This window comes from Xenopus laevis, chromosome 9_10L, assembly GCF_017654675.1.
Source record: "Xenopus laevis strain J_2021 chromosome 9_10L, Xenopus_laevis_v10.1, whole genome shotgun sequence".
NCBI lineage: Eukaryota > Metazoa > Chordata > Amphibia > Anura > Pipidae > Xenopus > Xenopus laevis.
The window spans coordinates 6,799,151-6,818,311 of NC_054387.1; the positions used below are offsets into that span (position 1 = coordinate 6,799,151).

Genomic DNA, 19,161 nt, shown 5'->3' on the forward strand with positions numbered 1-19,161 from the left:
TGGAAGATTTTGTGACACCCTGGTGAGCCAGTCCTACCCTGAAGATGAGTTGGATAGACTGAACAAGTGGTCTGGTTTTGAGTGTCCTCCATTGGCTTATGGTAAGGGTGCAAAGCCATGGAGCAGGGAATTGAAGGCAACTGGTTTGGTAGACTAGAGGGTCCACTGAAGCCTGGTTCCACTGGAAGATTTTGTGGCACCCTATTGAGCCAGTCCTTTCCAGAAGAGTGAACAAATTGCATGAACAAGAAGTCTAGTTTTGAAACTCTTCCATTGGCTGAAGGCAAAGCAGCAGAACCACTGTACAAGAAATTTAGGAGAACTGTATTGGTAAACTAGGGGCCATATGTAAGAAACTTACCCTGGTGGTCTAGTGGGCAGCGGGGTCCACGCCTTCTCCTTGGGGTGGATGCCAGCTGCGCCGCTCCTGTCCTTGCCGGCGCCATTTTGGATCCCTAGGGCGCGCAACAGCGCGAAATTGCTCACGTTTTGGCGCCAATTAGATCCCTATTTAAGGCCCATTCAGACCTGTAGCTGGTGCCCATTATAGGATCATATCCTGAGGTTTCCTGAGCTTTTTGCTACCTGTTCCTGAATTGGCTATCCTGACTGATTATCCGTGTTTGACCCTGACTGTTCCTGTCTACTCTGCATTCTGTATTCTGACCCTTGCCTGCCTACGACAACGATTCCTGCTTAACCCTTTGATTGACAACCTGGTTTGACCCTTGCCTGCCTGACGATTCTGATATCCGCCGGCCTTGACCCAGCCTGTCTGACCATCCTTCTGCCTTATCCGGTCTGTCTGATTATCTGGTTTTGACCCCTTGCCTGCCTGACGATTCTGTTATCTGCCTGTCCTGATCCGGTCTGTTCCGTTTCCACCAGACGCCTTGTCCTTGACCTTCTGCCCAAAGACTCTTGCTATCCGGTCGTGCCCCTTTGCCTGCCAGAACTCCTCGCCTTGTACCCCTCGTTAAGTCCAGGTGGCACCCAATTAAGCTGAGGGCTCCTCCCGAAGCCCAAAGGTGGTCACACTACTGCTGAAGCCGAGCCGAGACCAGGGTCCTTGGCATTTGTTCTGGTATTGGGTGCCGGCCGTGACACCATATAACCAAAGCCAGTCCTACCCAGAAGAGGTAGCAAAGAAGATGTGGCATAAAAAATAAGTATCCTGTAAAAAGTGTTTGTTACTGGTCTTGTTTATGTATATACAAAGTTATAGCAGGAGTGCTGGGCAGAATGTGAGACGAATAACCAGGCAGTCAGTGTAGGTACCGAAGAGATGACAGAACAATACAAAGGGCAGCGACTGTGCTCATGTGCTTAGGAGGCTTCATCTCCGGAACTAATCCGATTGGCTTTATAATAAAAGGTGAAAGTTGCCTGCACTCTCGTTACTAAATCTTCTTTATGCCGCAAGACCTGAGTCCACTCGGAGGATATAAAGCCACGGCTTTGCTTTTGGTAACTCATTATAAGATTTAAGCCTCAGGATGCCACCAAATACCCAGAATTAATAAAGATCTGGGGACATCAACCCATTGCTTGCCAACCATTCAGGATCAGGAAAGGGTTACAGCCCAAGCACAATGTCATTTCCGCTTGGCCTGTGTTTCTTTGCAGATTGCAGGCTTAATGCATTACCTTTTTACTTTTTCCTCATTCCGCTGCTTTGCATTATTCTAATAAAGAGAGAGAGAGAGTTAAACCCATAACAAGACGAGGAGCACCCCACCCTGCTGGTTTAACTCTGCTGAGATATGACGGGAGTGAGAGCCGAGCTCAGCTAAATCCTTCTGTACCTTCTTTTTAATCTCAGGCCCATCTGTTTTGGTTTAATATGAAAAATTAATCAGATGATGAGGTTAGAGAGACAGAGAGAGAGACAGATTTTCCACATCGGTCATAGTATGTCCCCTGGCTCATTCGCACCTTCTCATAGGTCGTTACAGCGTTGTGGGAGGGGTCACACAGGTCCTGAACGATATTGAGGGTCACGTGACCTCTAAAACATTCTATCCATTGCTCATGGGGCAGCAGGTCGGAAAAAAAATCAAAATTTTGAATTGTCTTACATTGTTTATGTTCTATAATGCTTTTACCCTTAAAAATTCGTTATCCGGAAAACCTATTATCCAAAAAGCTCCCAATTACGGAAAGGCTGTCTCCCATAGACTACATTTTATTTATCCAAATAATCCAACATTTTTAAAATTATTTGTGTAATAATAAAACAGTCGCTTGTACTTGATCCCAACTAAGATATAATTAATCCATATTGGAAGCAAAACCAGCCTATTGGGTTTATGTAATGTTTATATGATTTTCTAGTAGATTATGAAGATCCAAATTACGGAAAGATCCGTCATCCATATAACAGGTCCCATACCTGTACAGAAGCATAGCATTGATATTTTTTAGGATATTGCAGATTTGGCACTTTTATTCCCCTACCACTAGCAAAAGAGGGGTAAATACTAAAGATGAAGTGCAAAAGCATATTATATTATTTTATTTTTTATTACCCCTTACCCATTTCAGTCCATTCCATTTTCCAGTCTAATGCCGAGCTTTCTTGCCTTATCCCCCCCCTTGTCACTGCGCTGCCCGGCCCGATTCCCTGCATAGATTCCAAGCACATTTGCCTGGAAATTCCTCCTTAATGAATAAACATAATTGACAGCTGGAAATACAGCGGAGAATCCACTCAGCCCTCTGGGATTAGCGACTGGTTTAGGATAACTAAGCCGGGCCATGTTGTGTTTAAAATAGGGCTTGAAGAATCCTGGGATGCTGCAACGTTGGGGGTTGGGGGAACAGCCAGAAAATCATTATGGGGTTGTGTGATTGTAAGGGCTTATTTATCAAAGAGTGGCCCTGCTCTTTGGGGCTCATTTATAAACACTGGGCAAATTGGACCTGGGCAATAACTCATAGCAACCAATCAGTGATTAGCTTGTCTCAGACAGCTGCAGGTTAAATAGTAAAAGCAAACATCTGATAGGTTGACATGGATTACCACCCGGTTTATAAATGACACCAATGAGTGACCTGGGGCACATGCTCATTAGGGTAAGGGCACACGCTAAGATTCGGGGACATTTAGTTGGCCGACGACAAATTGGCTCTTCTTCAAGCGACTAATCTCCCCGAAAAGCCTTCCCGTCAGCTGAATCGAAATCACCGTCGGGATGGCACTCGCATTGCTTCGTTTTCCAAAGTCGCCCGAAGTTGCCCGACGAGGAAACTATGGGCGACTAGGGATAATGAAGTGCTTAGAGTGTCATCCCGTCAGCGATTTCGATTGTAGCCGGCGGGAAGGTTTTTCGAGGAGATTAGTCTCCCGGAGAAAAGGCGATGAGTCGCCGGGCAACTAAATCTCTCTGAATCTTCCAGTGATTCTCTGCCCTAAAGGATAAAACCATTCCTCTATTGCCCTACGTCTTTTTTTTTTTTTCACATTCAACAATTTTTTTTCTTAAACTAAAAAGTCAGATCATATTTTTTCAATGCAAGTCCAGTTAATTGGGCTGCACCTCCTGCTTAATGAATTCCTGCTTATCTGTCTTGTCTTAGACAGCGGGGGTGGGAGAAGCTCATTATTGAGAGCTCATTATCTTTACTAACACTGACTCTGCAGATCCTGCTTGGGTGGGCATAGTAGGTAAAATGCCGTTAAATCGTCTATCATTTGCACATTTTAAATCAACATAAATATTAGGGATGCACCGAATCCACTTTTTTGGATTCAGCCGAATCCTTCATGAAAGATTCGGGCGAATACCAAACCTAAACTGAATCATAATTTGCATATGCAAATAGGGTTGCCACCTGGTATTTTGAAGGGCTGCCGGGTCAAAACTTTCTGCCCAGTTTTCCAAATAAAATAAATAACTGGGCAGGATTCCCTTGATTGACATGGCAATTGGCCAATTGCCACATCATAGCCGCGCCCCCTCACACAGACACCGCCCCTGATGTCATGGTCCCGCCCCCCTGCCCAGTCTCCACCGTTTCAAATGGTGGTAACCCTAATCCCAAACCAAATCCTGGATTCAGTGCATCCCTAATAAATATTCATTTTTACATTTCTTAGAACCCACATTGTTAAAATAAAGATGTATACTTCCCCTCTAAAGTATTAAAACAACATTCTTTTAGGGGCAGATCTGTCCTGCAGGTTAGAAGCAAGTGACCTTGTTCTTTTGGGTTCATGAGATGGAGTTTTTCTATAAAAAAAATTTCTGATGGTGCCTCTGGGGAAGACTTCTAGAGGCATATTTATCAAGGGTCGAATTTCAAATTCCCAAGTTTTTTTTTTAACTCACATGAATTAGATTTTACTTGAAATTCGAATATTCGATTATTTATTAAAAAAATCGAATGTGTAAAACTCGGACGAATTTTACAGACTATTAAACTTGTCAGGAAGACTGCAAACGTCTTCAAATTGGTCACTGATGTTGTGATGCTGATTCAGTTAATGACTATAAGAATGGCTTGGGTGATTTTTTGGACAGACATAATATTAAAGGCTATTGTGATACTAAACTCTATAGTTAGTATAGGTATGGGTATATAGAATTTAATTAAAAGTAGGGAGGGGTGTGTGTATGGATGCTGGGTTTTCAATTGGAGGGGTTGAACTTGATGGACTTTGTCTTTTTTCAACCCAATTTAACTATGTAACTATGTAACTGGACCTCTCCATGAATTCGGCAGGTTTTAGGTGGCGAATAGTCGAATTTGAGCTCTTAAAGGGCCAGAGTATGATAAATTTCGAAATTCAAAATTGAATTAAAACTCTTTGCAATTCGAGTTATGACCAAAAAATGTAAAAATTAGAATTTTCAATTCAACCCTTAATAAAACTGCCCCCTAGTGTTGGATCTTTGTTGCAACACGGGTCTGCGTCATCACTTTTACTGCAGTCCATATGTGTAAGCAAGTGACAGTCGTGCATGGATACGTCCCTTGGGTATGATTTGCATCTAAATGTTTAAGTGGGCGTTCTCCTCTATTCACATCTGCACTCAAGTGTACATCAATGATGGATTTATTGTTTGTCTGAGAGTGCGCCCCAATGCACCATCATTTATCATGTGCTGTTGGTGTGCAAAGATCTGTGATAAATGTGTCAGGGGACCAATGGTGCAAATCCTGTTGGCTGTGGATTCAACAGAAAACAAGTTCCTTTTTAATTACGGTAGCATGCCAAGTAGGAAAAGTTCCAAATGGAAAGTTATTTCATCAGTTTAAAATGTATCGCTAATCCAAATATATATATATATATATATATATATATATATATATATATATACAGTATATATCTATATATATATATATATATATATATATATATCTATATATCTATATATATATCTATATATATATATATCTATATATATATATACTGTATATATATATAGATATATATATATATATAGATATATATATATATAGATATATATATATATATAGATATATATACTTATATATATATATATATATATATATATATATATACTTTATATATATATATATATATCTATCTATATATATATATATATATATATATATATATATATATATATATATATATATATATATATATATATATATATATATATATATACATATACAGAAATACATACCCCAAGAAAAATGTCTTTAGGTGTTGAGGAGAACAATGGGCAGATTTATCAAGGTTCGAATTGAAAATGTGAATTTTCAAGTTTTTTTTTTATGGCCAAAGCTCTAAAATTGGACTAGGGAATTGTTAAAATTCGATTAGAGTATTTAAAAAAATTCTAATTGGATTTTCGAGATTTATCATACCCTGGCCTATTAAGAACTCAAATTCGACTATTTGAGTTTTTTCGGAGATAGGGGTCTGCTTCCCCTATAGTTACGCCACTGGGCGGGATCACTGCAGGGTCGGACTGGGGTGTGTGAAGGCCAACAGGGCTGCTAATCCAGTCCTAATTTTGTACCCACAATGTTCATATGTATAGGAAACTAGCTCCAAACAGGGGAAGGGGAAGTTAAAGGAGAAGGAAAGCTACCAAACCAGTTTACTCACAATAGTGCAAGCTACAACACTATATTTATTCTGCAGAATGCTTTACTATACCCGAGTAAACAGCTCTAGAAGCTCTCTCTGTTTGTTTAGGATAGCAGCTGCCATATTAGCTTGCTGTGACATCACTTCCTGCCTGAGTCTTCTTCCTGCTCGCGCATAACTCTGAGCTCAGGTTACAGCAGGGAGGGGAGAAGCAAACTGAGCATGCTCAAGCCCAAGCCCTGGAGGTTTAAGCTGAAAACAGGAAGTCTGATACAGAAGCCCATGAGTACACAATAGTAGGAAAGAAATGTGCTGTTTCTTTTAACAGAGGACTCAGAGCAACATTACTTTGAGGGTTTACGGGTGTATTTATATAGATCTTTCTGATAAAGCTTACTTAGTTTTAACCTTTCCTTCTCCATGTGTAAGAGATGTGTAAAACCATGTCTTCCGGTTGGCTCCTATTAGAATAATAATATACAAAGAACTTTACAGAATCCCTTCAGCAGGGCAGAAGTGCAGTAAAAATACATTGGAAGTCCTGGAAAACAGTTCTGTTTTGAATTCAACAAATCTGCAACGAGTTAAAACACCTTCCATCCCTGCAGCGTGAGCTTATTGGATTATTTATGATACTTAGTTATGCGTCCCCAGGGGATATTGTCCTTGCCTGCCAGACTTTGTAGTAATTGTCAATTTTATCCTTCGTTTGCAACGTTAGATATTCCATCTTTTTAATTTTGTTTATTCGGTCCTGGTTTGTAGGCTGCTATTTATGCCGTTACCTGCTGTGATGATGCATGGAGATAGTTCTTAGCCATTTCTAAAGAGAGACCTTTCTATTGGCCCTGCTGGGAAATAATGCAGTGCTGTTACATTGAATTGTTTGGGAATATATATATATATATATATATATATATATATATATATATATATATATATATATATATATATATATATGTATGTAATTGTCTTTCAAAATATTTGATTAAAAGAATGTGTCAAAAAGAGGAGTGTTTGCATGCTTGCCCTCATACTACAATTAGTATCTCTCTGTACAGACTATGAGCAAACTTAGGGGGCTGTTCCTGCTGAATTGTGCTTAGTACAGGGGAATACCTATGCTGCCATAGTTTTATGGGATCTCTCTGTACAGACTATGAGCAAATTTAGGGGACTGTTCCTGCTGAATTGTGCTTAGTACAGGGGAATACCTATGCTGCCATAGTTTTATGGGATCTCTCTGTACAGACTATGAGCAAACTTAGGGACTGTTCCTGCTGAATTGTGCTTAGTACAGGGAATACATATGCTGCCATAGTTTTATGGGATCTCTCTGTACAGACTATGAACAAACTAAGGGGCTGTTCCTGCTGAATTGTGCTTAGTACAGGGGAATACCTATGCTGCCATAGTTTTATATGATCTCTCTGTACAGATTATGAGCAAATGTATGGGGCTGTTCCTGCTCAATTGTGCTTAGTACAGAGGAATACCTATGCTGCCATAGTTTTATGGGATCTCTCTGTACAGACTATGAGCAAACGTAGGGGACTGTTCCTGCTGAATTGTGCTTAGTACAGGGGAATACCTATGCTGCCATAGTTTTATGGGATCTCTCTGTACAGACTATGAGCAAACTTAGGGGACTGTTCCTGCTGAATTGTGCTTAGTACAGGGAATACATATGCTGCCATAGTTTTATGGGATCTCTCTGTACAGACTATGAACAAACTAAGGGGCTGTTCCTACTGAATTGTGCTTAGTACAGGGGAATACCTATGCTGCCATAGTTTTATATGATCTCTCTGTACAGATTATGAGCAAATGTATGGGGCTGTTCCTGCTCAATTGTGCTTAGTACAGAGGAATACCTATGCTGCCATAGTTTTATGGGATCTCTCTGTACAGACTATGAGCAAACGTAGGGGACTGTTCCTGCTGAATTGTGCTTAGTACAGGGGAATACCTATGCTGCCATAGTTTTATGGGATCTCTCTGTACAGACTATGAGCAAACTTAGGGGACTGTTGCAAAGCCACTTCTGTATATTTGCACTCAATGCTGCTGCTGTGGCTCTTCTGTGAATTTTTTTGCAAGAGTTTCAGTTTAAACAGGGAGACCCTAGAGTTACCCCTTGCAACCCCAATTACACTGGAAATTGGGGAAAAAAACTCCATGCACTTTTCACATTGCACTTGGGGTTATAAACGAGCCCTAATAAGTCTGCAAGATCACAAAAACAAAAGTTTGGTCGCCTTCTGGTAATAAACACAGTTCATCGTGCTTATTACCAGACTGAAAAATGACTTGGAGTGGGCACAGTTGTGGGAAATTAATAGCAATTCTTATGGAGTAAACAAGTAAATTGGCATGAACCTTGTAATTTCTCTGCCAGCTGCTCCCTACTAATTATATGACTTTTAAAAGAAACGTGTTGATATATATATATATACTGACCCCATGCAGCTCACCTTCATCACAGCGTTGTCCTCTCTACAGTGACTCCCAACATCAGCAGAAGTCCCCTCTCCAGTCCAGTTCCTCTGTATTTCCTTCTCTCTCCTGGTCATTCTCTTGCAGTCTTCCCTACCTTCCCCTGCCTTCCTCTTCCTCTTCCTCCTCTACTTCCTATATGTATGTAAGGGCTGATAGCTATGTATAGATGGCTAAATGGCACAATATCTGGCTAGCTGTCTCATGAGCCAATAGGTTGGTCAACTATATGAATTTTGCAAACATGGCTGTTGTAAGCGATGCCTACTCATCTAACTAATCCTAATTAGACTGTACATGTATGGACCTGTTTTTCAGAATGCTTGGGACCTGGGGTATTCCAGATAATGGATCTTTCTGTAATTTGGATCTCCATACCTTCAGTCTACTAGAAAATCATATAAACATTAAATAAACCCAATAGGCTGGTTTTGCTTCCAATAAGGATTAATTATATCTTAGTTGGGATCAAGTACAAGCGACTGTTTTATTATTACACAGAAAAAGGAAATCATTAAAAAATTAAATTATTGTGATTATTATTTCTAATATATTATTATTACTGCTACTGGGCAAACTTGGTGCCTTGTGTTATATAGGGGGATATGAGAATGGCGATTCTTGTTGATGACCACTAGATGGTGCCATGCAATGGAAGTCTATATAGAATGCCAGAATAGATTTAAAGCAAAATAGATGGATTAAAAAAAATCTATAAAGAGAGCATAATGTTCTTTTTAATCAGTGAAGTGATGATGATTTTTTTCTTCCAGTTAAGCTTGTAGCCATTTAGGGCTCACTGTTGTGTATTAATAAACCTAAACACACAAAAACATCCTTTCCGCAGCTGCTGGGCATCGTGTTGGTGCAGTGTCAGCAGAGTTTGTTAGGTACACACATCAGGGAGCCACTTTATATGTGCGTAACCAGGGGACGTGAAACACCTCTGTCCCCCCAGGGGCTGGTTATGTTATAATCTGCAGGTTCTGTGTTGTCATTAGCTTAATTAACGAAACTTTCCGGTGAGAAGTTTATAAGCCATTTATTTTATTAATTTACCTGGGTGGATACACCTCTCATACTTGAAAACACAGGGAAACAACAGATCTGGAGAGTAGTATATTCAAAGTTACTGGGGGACAGTGGGGGTGGCGGACGGGAGGGCAGACCCTGGGGATTGTGGAGAGGAGGGAGGGAAAACCCAGGGGGAGGCGTAGAGGAGGGAGGGTGGAGCCAGAAGGTGACCAGAGGAGGGGGACCCAGGGGGAGAGGAGGGGGACCCAGGGGGAGAGGAGGGAGGGTGGACCCAGTTGTGGACCCAGGAGGTGGCAGAGGGTGGGAGGGAGGGTCAGGGCTGCCATCAGGGGAGAGTTGTAGGGGGCCCGAGGGTAAGGGGGCCCGGCCATGCCACACTTACTTGATTAGCCGGGCCCCCCGTGTTTATGAGAGATGTTGACTTTGGGAAGGCATGGATGTTTAAGGGGCCCTGGCCACCAATTTTCTTATAATGTGGAGGGGGGGCCCTGGCCACCAATTTTTTCCCCTCATGTGGGGTCCTAGCCACCAATATTTTTAAATGGGGGGGCCCTGGCCACAAATGTTTTTTGTGGCCACCAATATCTTTTTTGTTTTTTTTTACTGTGTGGTGGGGCGGACCTGTGGGTGGGGTTTGCGGTGGGCGCAGCCGAGGGGGCCCAGGAAATGTTGTCATATGGGGCCCTGCGATTTCTGATGGCGGTCCTGGGGAGGGTGGACGCAGGAGGTGGCAGAGGGTGGGAGGGAGGGTGGACCCAGGAGGTGGTGGAGACGAGGGAGATTTCCTTTTTCTCTGTAATAATAAAACAGTAGCTCGTGCTTGATCCCAAATAAGAAATAATTAATCCCTATTGGAGGCAAATCCAGTCTATTGGGGTTATTTAATGTTTATATGATGTTCTAGTTAAGGGAAGATGATCTAAATTGTGGAAAGATTCAGTATCCAGAAAAACCCAAGTCCCAAACAATCTGGATAAAAGGTCCCATACCTGTATATACATAGAAATATGGCAGTTGCTGACTTAGTACACTAGGTTCTCTGGATAATATGTGGCAAAAAGATCTGGGCACAGTGTGTATAACTATAGACTGAAATGCAGCTCAGTCACCTAATAGACTAGTTATATATCTTGTATTCTTTGGTGGCAGTATATCATGAGCTGTGCCCTTGTTTTGGACCATCTGATGACTCCGTAGCTATGGCGTTGCTTACTAGTAATTCTTCCGATCATGTTCTCTGTAGGCTCCTGTCTGCGATGTTTGGTGGATGTCGTTCCAGTGAAGAACGAGGAGGGAGATGTCATCATGTTCATCCTGAACTTTGAGGATCTGGCATTGCTCCTGGCGAGGAAGGCCAACAGAACTCTTCATCAGCGACTGACAAGAGCTGCCTTGCGCTCAGGTAAACTCCTAGAGGTGCTGATGTTTTGGATTCAAACGTCAACTATTACTGTATCTCTGTAAAGGTAGCAATGTATACAACATGCCTCTAGGGCAGGGATCCCCAACCTTTAATAACTTGTGAGCCACATTCAAATGTAAAAAAAGTTGGAAAGCAACACAAGCATGAAAAACGTTCTTGGAGGTGCCAAATATGAGCCCCTATATGGACTGGCAGCCAACAGGAGGTTGAATTTGGCAGTACACCTGGCTTTTATGCAATTAAAACTTGACTCCAAGCCAAGGATTCAAAAATAATCACCTGCTTTGAGGCCACTGGGAGCAACATCCAAGGGGTCAATGGGCAACATGTTACTCACGAGCTACTGGTTGGGGATCACTGTTCTAGGGTTTAGAAATAAAGGGTCTGGAGGATACATCTAAGAGAAAACAGTAATTAACAGAGTAATTATCACATATAAAGGGTTTGTGAGGATCCGATTCTGCCGGAGTCCTGTGTCCTACTTGGATCTGCTTTTATATAAGACAACTCCCTGTCGAGGTTCTCTTGCCAGTTTCCATTCTCTCAGTCTCATAGTATTAGCTTATCTATCAGTCACTTCTCCAGCTCGTATTTCCCCAGTATCCGGAGACAATTGTTCTACTCTGTATTTGCTTTCTCTTCATTGCTGAACTCCAGCGTTTTCCCTGTTCTCTCATTTCTGCTTGGGCAGCTGACAGTAATGCCGGCCCTGGTTAGATAGAAGGTTAGCTGGTTGGGTAACTTGGGGTGTCTAACAAATTGCCCCCGCCCCCCAGTGATTTGGGGTCAAATTCTCCTTAAAGGAGAACTAAAGCTTAACAAAAGAGCAGCTGGAAATTTTGTACTTTGTTTTGTGCTTCTGTACCAGCCCAACGCAACCACAGCCCTTTAGCAGTAAAGATCTGTGTCTCCAAAGATGCCCCAGTAGCTCCCCATCTTCTTTTCTGCTGATTCACTGCACATGCTCTGTGCTGCTGTCACTTACTGAGCTTAGGGAGCCACTCACAATATACAGTGGCTACACAGCAGCTTGTTTATATAAACTATTGTAGAACTTATCCGTTATCTACTGTGTATCCTGTGCTTGAATGGCTGCCCCCATGGCTACACAGCAGCTTGTTTATATAAACTATAGTAGTACTTATCTGTTATCTACTGTGTATCCTGTGCTTGAATGGCTGCCCCCATGGCTACACAGCAGCTTGTTTATATAAACTATAGTAGTACTTATCTGTTATCTACTGTGTATCCTGTGCTTGAATGGCTGCCCCCATGGCTACACAGCAGCTTGATTATATAAACTATAGTAGTAATTATCTGTTATCTACTGTGTATCCTGTGCTTGAATGGCTGCCCCCATGGCTACACAGCAGCTAATTTATATAAACTATAGTAGTGTTTCTGAAGGCAACTAGTGCAGGTAAACAGAACATTATATTTGAATTACTTTAAAGGGGTGGTTTACCTTTAAGTTAACTTTTTGTATGTTATAGAATAGACAACTTTTCAATTGGACTCTTTCTTGCTTTCAAATTCTATCCAGGCCTCTCCTATTCATATCCCAGTCTCTCATTCAAATCAGTGCATGGTTGCTAGGGTTATTTGGACCTTAGCAACCAGACTGCTGAAAGTGGAAACTTGGAGAGCTGGTGAATAAAAAGCTAAATAACTTAAAACCCATAACTAATAAAAAACTGAAAATCAATTGCAACTTGTCTCAGGATATCCCTCTCTACATCATACTATAAGTTAAATCAAAGGGGAACAACCCCTTTAAAATAACTGTTGTCTGTTTTCTACAGAGAAATCCAAAACGAAGACCAACTTCCTAAACTCCTCCACATCAGAGTCCGACTTCATGAAGTACAGGACCATTAGTCAGATCCCACAGTTCACTCTGAACTTTGTAGAATTTAATTTAGAGAAACATCGTTCTGCCTCCACCACGGAGATTGAGATTGTGGCCCCCAGCAATGCCTTTGAGAGGACCCAGAATGTCACAGAGAAAGTCACCCAGGTAAGAACCTTATTGGTTATATCCCGCCTGCTCTTTTCCCACTTAACCCTCTGGTTGGTTTTACAGCTATTTGAACTAGGGATGCATTCGGATTCGGCCGAATCCTTCTGCCCAGCCGAAGCGAATCCGAATCCTAATTTGCATATGCAAATTAGGGGTGGGGAGGGAAACCGCATGACTTTTTGTTAGAAAACAAGGAAGTAAAAAATGTTTTCCCCTTCCCATCCCTAATTTACATATGCAAATTAGGGTTCGGATTCGGTTCGGTATTCGGCCAAACAGTGGATTCGGTGCATCCCTAATTTGAACAGAACTATATACTATATACTATCTCTGCCCTTCTGGCGTTTAATTACAGTGTAATATCAGCAAGCAACAATTCCACAGATAGATAGATATATTTCAGAAATAAAACAGTTTATATGAAATAAACCCTTTAATGATCTGATGTAAATCTAGATTTATTGATTTATATATATCACGACTGATATACGATTATTATTTGGGGCATCGCGGTGTGAGGGTGCCCTCTTGTGGTTTTGTATTTAACGGCATTTATTATTTGCTGGTATTCACCAGATGCATTCAAAAATGCAAAGGAATTAATAGCAGGGTCAAAATGGGGGGCCCGGGGCCCACAAGGGCTGTTTTCTTAGGGGGCCCCTCTGGTCCCCCGTCTGTGCTGCAACCTGCCTCCCAATTACTCCCCACCCCGTGCGCTTATACCTTTTTTTTCATTTGGCATCAGGGTCAGTGATGACATATTTGAGCAGGGAACGGGTCTGGACAAGCGCGGCCATGACGCCCAGCCCGACCCTGATTAGTACTGATTGGTTAACTGTGTAGCATACCTCCCAGCTGTCCCGCTTCTGACCGCTCAACCCGCAGTCCCGGATTTGTACTGGGTTTCTCTTTGATCTGCTGCACCGAACAGCCAGAAAATGATACAAAGTTTCTAACTTAATTGGCTCTTGGCAGAGAGCCCAGAACACATACTTGAGATACTTTTGTAAGATGAGAACGAAGGCTCACAGCTTAAAGGGCAATTCACCTTCATAGCACAACTGTAATAACATATAAAAACCATAAAAATGTGTTCAAACTTTCATAACCTACTACATTTTAAATAATGGACATGGTAATTAGGGGGTGTGGCCATAAAAATGGGCGTGGTTGAAAACAATTTGTTAAGCTCCACTTTTGTCCCTCTTTATGTTTCCAAAATGTTGGGAGGTATGGTGTGGATTACAATGCTCCACTTTTTAGGAATGTTAAATCTGCTTCTATTTCAATGGAAGTTCATTGTGGACAACCTTGGTCTCTCCAGAACACCTATCCCATGTTGCATTAGATATTTACCTACTAGTCTTCAGGTAGGGTTGCTACCTGTCTGGTTTTGACCCGGACAGCCCGGTTTTTTGAAGGACTATTCCGGTCAAAACTGGCTGCCTGGTTTTCCAAATTAGGAAAACCGGGCAGAATTTCCTGAGATTGATGGGGCGACAGGCCAATCGCTGAATGCCACGTCATTGCCCCGCCCCTGATGTCACAGCCCCACCACATCACAGTCCTTCCCAATAACATCATGGCCCCACCGCTGTTACGTCACAGTACCGGCTCCCCCCAGAGTTTGTTGGGGGAAAAGAGTCAACCCAATCTTCAGGTCAACCTAGGGGAACACAAAGGTACAGAGATATCATAGTTAGGACCATATGCATTGCCAAATATAACCAACATCTACTAAAGCTTAAATAAAATTAGCCTCATGCCTCCCAACTATTTAAGAAATAAAGTCCATGTTCAAAAATATTCTTTTGTACATTGGGCTGCTGTATTGTATCCCAGTGTCTGTTCACGTGACCAAGTCTGGCTCAGACCTACTGCCCCTCATTAAACAGCTACAACTCAACAGTTTGAGATATGATTGAGAAGCCCTTTAATTTTGGGGATATAGGTCTAGAATGAACTTCTGAAATAAGAACATGACTTCCCAAACCCCACACCACAAAGTTAACATGGGATTTAGAGTGTGTTTCTGTGTCAGGATCAGTGGAAGGGCAAGGTAATTTGGGGTATATGGTGCATTGCTTCATTTTATTATAATAATATTGACTGAAGAGACTACATTTATAGGGAATATATCACTAATCTCCTACATTCCCCCACAGACCCTTATCCCCCTCTATAAATCGTAAAAACTCTATGGGTCAGGGCACACGCTCAGATTCGGGAAGATTAGTTGCCTGGCGACAAATCTCCTCTTTTTCAGGGCGACTAATCTCCCCGAACTGCCTCCCGCCAGCTAGAATGTAAATCGCTGACGGGGTGGCACTCAGATCGCTTCGTTTTCAGAAGTCCACTTCAGATGACTTTGGAAAACGAAGTGCCGGGCGACTAATCTCCCCGAATCTGAGCATGTGCCCTGACCCTAAGGGTTGGGGCAGATGGCCAGATTCGTGGAGATTTAGTCGCCTGGCGACTAATCGCCTCTTCTGCGTGGAGACAATCTCCTCGAACTGCCTCCGGTCTGCCTTCCATCTGCTTGAATGAAGAATCGCCTGCGGGGGTGTGGGGACCCCAAAGCAACAGCCCCAGTGGACCCCCTCAGTCCGATCCTGCACCTCCAGGCTGCTGCCATCCCATATATACAGTGCTGAGTACCAGGAACAGTAAAACCATAAGAAAGCATAATATTACGTTTATTTTTATGGTGTACGACTTTCTGTTAAAGGTTTTTTTTACCTTCAACCTTTAGTATGATGTAGGTCAGGGGTCCCCAACTTTTTTTGGCCCAGGGACCAAAAAAGAGCCAATTTTTTTTCCAAGGACTGGGGGGGGTCGGGGGAGGGGGATCGGAGGGGTCGGCGTCCAACTTGGGCAAGCCGGCGTTCAATTCATCACGCCGGCGTCCAATTTGGGTGCAACGGCCTCAAATTCAGTTTTTTTTTTTGGTTTTTATTTTTTATTATTAGTGGTATTTGCGTTATTTGGCTTTTTATTCAGCATCTCTCCAGTTTGTAATTTCAGCAGTTGCTAGCATCCAAATTACCCTAAAAACCATGCACACTGATTTGAACAAGAGACTGGAATATGAATAGGAGAGGCCTGGATTGAAAGATGAGTAGAGTTGGACTGAGGGGCCCAGGGCCAACCCCTCCGGACCCCCTACTGCGATGCAGTGAATACGCAAAAGGAGCCATGCGAATGCGTGAACTGCGCTGCGCGGTGCCGAAATTTTATCTTTTTTTGTAGGGTCAGGAGATTGGGAGAGGTGGTCTGGCCCCGCGGGGCCCACCGGGTTTTTTTCCCGGTGTCGCGCTGGGCCAGTCCGACCCTGATATGAGTAATAAAAAGCAGCAATAACAATACATTTGTAGCCTTAGATGGGGTTAGTGACCCTTCAAACTTGGAGTCAGAAGAAGGCAAGTTATTAAAAAAAAATATATAAATACCGAAGACCAGTTGCTTATACTCTTTATTTTGATTTGGGTGTTACTGGCCCTTTTAGATATGATGGAGGGGAGAGAGAAAGTTGTGTGCCGGGGGGATGTATACAGGAGAGAAGGGATGTAAGGGAGGGGCATGGGGTTACATAAATGACAGGAGGGGTTGGGGCTGTAGAGAGAGGTATAAGTGTATTTTATCCAGTGAAGTCATGTAGGGCAGAGATATGAATGGATCTCGGAGGAACACATCTGAAATGAGCCTGAGAACTCAGCTGAAGCCGGTAAGTGAGCGCACGGTGGGGCAAGGGTTGGGGGGGTATATGTGTGACACTCAGAATTTGCAAAAACTGCAGGAGGGTGATTTATTTTTTATACGTCAAGTAAGGTTAAAATAATGCGCTGCACATTAGCTGTGACACATTCACACTTGCGTCGAGAGTTTGGTGTCCCCTTGTTTATTGTTCTGATCATCTGACTGAGCATCACAGACAATTCCGCTCCACTGAGGTGCTCATTTATTGTGCTGGTGGGAGGGGGTGCTCGGATGAGCTTGGGGTGAAAGTGTTTGCCTTCATCAGATCCTGACTTTGGACTGCGGTAGGAGCCATTAAACTGAGTGTAAAGGTAGGTACCAGGGCACACCCAGCCCTTAGTGTCCATCCTCGCTCATCCTCGCTCCAAGGACTAACTGAACACAACTCTTGGGCAATGGCGGGTGCAAAGAACAACTACTTGCCCAGCAGTGCACCCCGTCTTATTCAGGGAGAAATGTGCAAATGGCCATGAGATGCAAAAAAAAAAAAAAGCGAGTAAAGTTTATTTCATGGCGTTTTTACATGCAAATGTTTGTGAGTGATGTTGTACCCGGCTAACAGTAAATGAGACCCTCTGGGGCTCATTTATAAACACTGGGCAAATTTGCACCTGCGCAGTAACCCATGGCGACCAATCAGATGATGCTTTCACTGTTTTAACCTGCAGAAAAAACCTGAAAAAAGCTAATCACTGATTGGTTGCTATAGGTTACTGCCCAGGTGCATATTTGCCCAGTGTTTATGAATAAGCCCCGAGCCTTTTATATGGACACATGTTGCTGTGTTTTTTTGTTGCATCTAATGGTCATATCTAGAGGTTTTTCTCTATAGCTGCCTACATAGATCTCCTCAACCAAAGCAAGCAGCATAGCAGCTCCCACTGTGCTTACAGTATTCGGTGCCCTTAGGTGTTACTATCTATTTAGTTGAGAAAAGGGGGTATAATTACTTCATGTTCTAGTATGTGGGTGCATATTTCCTATTACTTGCACTGTCTCTGTATTCTTTCTGGTGAAAGACGGCAGTATTGCTTTGCTTTATGGCTTGGATTCTAGAGCGCTCCCGTGACCTGTTATCATCTTGTATATATCAGACCCCACCACCACATGGCAACAGGGGGTTCAGACTATTGCGGGGAGGTCTTTTTTTATGGTTTGCTTTTTCCATGCCCTTCCACCTCTTTAAAGGAGAACTAAAGCCTAACTAAAGAGGGAGGTAGAAATGTTGTACATTATGTTTTGTGCTTTTGTACCAGCCCAAGGCAACCACAGCCCTTTAGCAGTAAAGATCTGTGTCTCCAAAGATGCCCCAGTAGTTCCCCATCTCTTTTCTGCTGATCCACTGCACATGCTCTGTGCTGCTGTCCCTTACTGAGCTTAGGGACCCACTCACAATATACAGTACACATAGAATAGAAATGTCACAATGTAAGGCTGATTAGTAATTAATACAGATAATTACTACATGGCAGCACAGAAACCAGTGCAATTAGCATCAGAATTTAATAATCAGCAAACCTGTAGCATCAGCTTATATTACAGCCAGGGAAGCTCATTTTCTGCTGGATAATTAGTGACGAGCCCTAAGCTTAGCTTCTCAACAGCCAATCAGAGCCCACTGAGCATGTGAGTGTCACAGACACTTTCCAAGATGGTGACCCCCTGTGACAAGTTTGAAGTCCTGGATCATTGCTGCTATTGACAAGCTGAAACTATAGTCTGTTGCAATAAGTTCACTATATAAAACATGGACTTTTTAGCCATATTAATTTTTTAGGGTGTGGTTCTCCTTTAAACTCCCTGCCCTTCACAAAAAAAAAAAAGTCAGCATGCAGACAGGTGGGGAGAGGTAGAGAAGGGGCATGATGAGACAGACCTCTGACAGTTGAGTGTGCACAGGGTCGCCCCTGCTCCAAAGCCCACTCCAGGCCACCAGCCACAACCCACCTTCAGACTGCCCCTCCTCCTTTGCCGCCGCTGCGTGTGCGTACCTATTTTTTTGCCGCGACTGGGCCAGAGAGGGCGTTCAGGAACAATAGGTTCTGGAAGGGAAAAAATTCTGCTTTTTGCTCTACTGGGCACCAAGCCTGTTTTGTTTTTGACCTGCTGATTGATCCATGCCCACATTAGTATTTATTACCCGCAACCTGGCCAATATGCACAGTATATACTGACCCACTGCAATACCCGGCCATCAAAACTTCCCAATTTAGCACATGCCTCTGACGCAATGATTATATAATAGTGATATCCCCTTTATTGATTGTCATCCTTTGGGAAGCTTTACAGCATTGGTTTCCAAACATTTCTGTTCAAGTCCCACTTGAACCTTCGACCCTCCATAGCTCATGACATGAGAAAATA

The 19,161-nt window shown here is 42.7% G+C and overlaps 1 protein-coding gene across 6 annotated transcripts in view; it reads left to right on the forward strand.

The window, feature by feature from the left end:
- LOC108700861 (potassium voltage-gated channel subfamily H member 6) overlaps window positions 1-19,161 on the forward strand; it is a 98,139-nt gene that overhangs the window by 58,115 nt on the left and 20,863 nt on the right. For all 6 annotated transcript variants that reach the window (XM_018234878.2, XM_041576482.1, XM_041576483.1 and 3 more), the window contains 2 exons: window positions 10,842-11,000; window positions 12,824-13,038. In XM_018234878.2, the coding sequence (XP_018090367.2) occupies window positions 10,842-11,000; window positions 12,824-13,038 (374 nt within the window). The remainder of the gene's footprint in view (window positions 1-10,841; window positions 11,001-12,823; window positions 13,039-19,161) is intronic.